This window comes from Cicer arietinum, chromosome 4 (assembly GCF_000331145.2).
Source record: "Cicer arietinum cultivar CDC Frontier isolate Library 1 chromosome 4, Cicar.CDCFrontier_v2.0, whole genome shotgun sequence".
In the NCBI taxonomy this organism is placed as follows: Eukaryota; Viridiplantae; Streptophyta; class Magnoliopsida; order Fabales; family Fabaceae; genus Cicer; species Cicer arietinum.
The window spans coordinates 11,163,153-11,166,589 of NC_021163.2; the positions used below are offsets into that span (position 1 = coordinate 11,163,153).

Sequence of the window (3,437 nt, forward strand, 5' to 3'; positions counted from 1 at the left end):
ATCAACGGCCCACACTTACTCAAAATTTCTGTTTGTGTGTGAAGGTATGATTATTAAATGGGCTTTTCTGTTTTGTGGATTGGGCTGAATTGTATCTCAGAGACCAAAAAAGCTGACTGGTTTCTAACGATCATTGATAAACTCAAATAATTAGCTTAATAGCAAATCTTGAATAACATCTTGCCTACAAAAATAGTTGTCTGTACTTGGTTTATGGACTCTTTAAAACTCTTTATGAAAGATGGGTAGAGTCTCGTTCACTATATTTCTAATTTTTGGACCTTTTCACAAAACAGAACTTGCTAGCACTTGATATTTGAATAAAAACTTACTCATGATTAAAAAAAACAAATACATCTTTCCTACAAAATCTTAGTGTTTGGTAATAAGATACAATGTTATATCCCATCAGATCACGCCTAGCTTGTAACATGATTTGATCAGATCGTGTGTTTGTTATGGTTTTTCATTTGTACATTTAAGCTGCTCATCTTTACTTGTACAATATATACATATCTGTAAGTATATTCATAATCATGCACCAATGAAATTATGTGATTACATGTGTGTAATCCATAGGATTAAAAATTTAATTTATAGGCATGAGAGTGTAAAACAATGTTAGAGATACATTCAATTCAATCACTTTAACCATTTAGATGTTTGTATATGTATTTTAAGCAATAATATCACGAGGTCATATTTAAATTGTGCAATATAATTGATGCAAAAACATTTTGTTACACCGTCAAATAATGAGTAAATTCTAAGATTAAAATATCAAACCATAATTAATTAACAAAAGAGGGCTTAAACAAATACATGAGTCAGGGTACACATTAATTACACAATACACAGAGTCACACAGACATCTTACATGTAATATTTATGGTTCTGATGGAGAAAATTAGATAAGCAATACAAGCTTTTATTTTTCCATTACTATTGAAATAAGAAACTATGATTTGTAATGATTTATTTATTAAATTAAATTTCCAAAAATCCTTCGACCACATCTTCCACAACAGAACCAAGGAAGGATTTAGTAGCCTTATTCCTAGCAGAGCAATTAGCACGAATCTCACCTTGAGTTCCAGTCAAAACATTAAGCTGACCCATTTTAATCATAGCAGCAACAAATTTCTCAAAGAACAGAGATTGATTAACAGCAAAATTAGTAACAATATCCTTAGTCCTTTTATCAGTGTACAAATCTTGATCCGAGGTGAATAAACCCTGACGGTTCATAAGATCAACATAGTATTTATTATCAAATTTGTTTGGACTACGAATATCAAGAACAGTTGTGTTATCTGTGTTGTTAGTAGGACAAGTGAGTTTAAGGTTATTTCCATAGGTTTTGTCCATGACAGGGTCTTGTTTAGGGTAGAGTCTGTTAGTGAAAGAAGAACAGTGGCTTATGCCAATTGTGTGGCCACCTGAGAGAGCAACAACATCTGTTGGGTTAAGGTTTTTGGTTGCAAGTGAGTTTAGAATTGTTGTTGTGTTGCTTGATGGTGATGGAAGGTTATCCAATGTCACATTCCTTGTTGCAAATGTTAGTCCATCTCTTCTTCCTAAGGGAACTTTGTAATCTGCTCCTCCTGACTGTAAATCAAATCATTGAAGGTTAAAATAGAGAATGTAAATGCAGCGTTAATTTCATGGAATAGTTTACTTACAAGGAAAACAGCGTCACGTGCGGCAATGGCAGTGATGTCAGCACATGAGACGATTCTTCCACACTGCTTCTGTACACGACCACGAAGTTTTTCAATTATCTTGAAGGCCGAAGCCCTTAGACTTAAGTTCGGTGGTGCATCTTTCTCACTAGGCCCACTTGCTGATCCATCCAATAATACTGACCCATCGCAACCCTGCATTTTCAAACCCATTTATAAATTAACTTAGTTAAACAAGCCTCACACCTGGATTGTTTGTGTGCTTTGTATTTATCTATAATGAAGCACTAATTTTTTTTAAAAGGCGCATAGTAAAATATACACATACTTTGATGTAGTAAAAAAGCGAACATATATACACGCTAGTAATCATAAACATTATAGAAGCTGTACAATGTTTTTATGGCAACGATTATATAGATGCTCCTAGCTTGGCTAAATTATGTATATTGTGTTTACCTGAACAAAGCAATCATGGAAGTGAAGACGAAGCAAGCCAGCAGCTTGACCAATATCATCATCAAAGATTTTCTTGAGCTCATTTCTGATGATAGATTCAAGCTTAGGACAACTTGAATCGTAGAAGTTCCATGATAGTCCCTTTACTATAGGAGGAGGTTTGGCTTGTGCTTCAGATTCTTTGATGAGGGAAAAAGAAAGAAAGGTGAGTATCACAAGAAAGGTGAAAAAATGACTCTTACTAAAAGCATAAGCCATTGTCCAATGTAGAAAAATGTAATGTAATGTAATGACTTTCAAATGTAGTAGGCACTCAAGTATTTATAATGTAGCATGGGGTAGGTTTGAGTACACGAATTTTGTGCATGCCAATATGGACGATTTGTGAATTACACATGTTCATGGTATCTATCTTTGGAATTTTAGCATACTACTTCGACTTATTCCAAAGAAACGTACGATAAATTTGGTCATTTTATATAAATTAAAAAAATAATAATAGTAATAATAATATTGAATAGAAAGCGATGTTTTATTTTTTGAAAAAGCCAAAAACGATATATAAATTAAGACCTTATTCTTATCACAAATAATGCTAAAAATAGAAACAAAGGTAAAAAAATACAGCCATCACAATAAAAAAGAAATCCTAAATTTAAAAGTTTTCATTAAGGGGTAAGTAGTCAGCTACACATCCCTATCCCTTACACCCAAAACAAATCAAAGAATCACTTATCACTATTGGTCTATTGGTCTAATTCCACACTAAAAAAATTTATTTTTCCTTTCATCAACCACAAAGACAAAATTTTAACTCTTCGTATCACCTCACACTTGTCAAAGTTACAATTCTTAAAAATAACATTATTTCTAGCACACCAAATAGACCAAATACATGCAATTCAGATAATTATAAATATGATGCGCATCATTTTGTCTCTCAATACTAATTCATAAAACAACATTATTAGCACGTCACAAAACTTCGAACCACTGAAAAATATATTGTCAAACTTTCTCTAATAACAAACACTTCAAGAAGAGATGATAAGAAGACTTGTCATGCCTACACCCTTGAACAATAACAAACGTATAAATAAATACTTTATCTCTCACCAAATTTAATTTAATGTGATGTATATAGTGTCATGTGAGATGATACAATTGAAAAAATATAATTAGTATCATTTAAAAAATTGAAGGGTCAATTCTTTTTATTTATTTACTTTTGTAAATAGGTTAATTATTTGGGATGGTGCGAGTAATTTAAATTGTGTTTGGCAAACATTATTGTTG

General features: G+C 32.1%; 1 protein-coding gene across 1 annotated transcript; it reads right to left on the reverse strand.

Moving 5' to 3' along the window:
• Positions 1–753: 753 nt before the first annotated feature.
• On the reverse strand, positions 754–2,435 carry LOC101514256 (peroxidase 12). The gene is made up of 3 exons (XM_004496386.4): positions 2,142–2,435; positions 1,683–1,877; positions 754–1,608 (listed from the first exon to the last, which is right to left on the reverse strand). The coding sequence occupies exons 1-3, from the start codon at positions 2,397–2,399 to the stop codon at positions 988–990; spliced, it is 1,074 nt and encodes a 357-aa protein (XP_004496443.1). The 5' UTR covers positions 2,400–2,435; the 3' UTR covers positions 754–987.
• Positions 2,436–3,437: the final 1,002 nt, after the last annotated feature.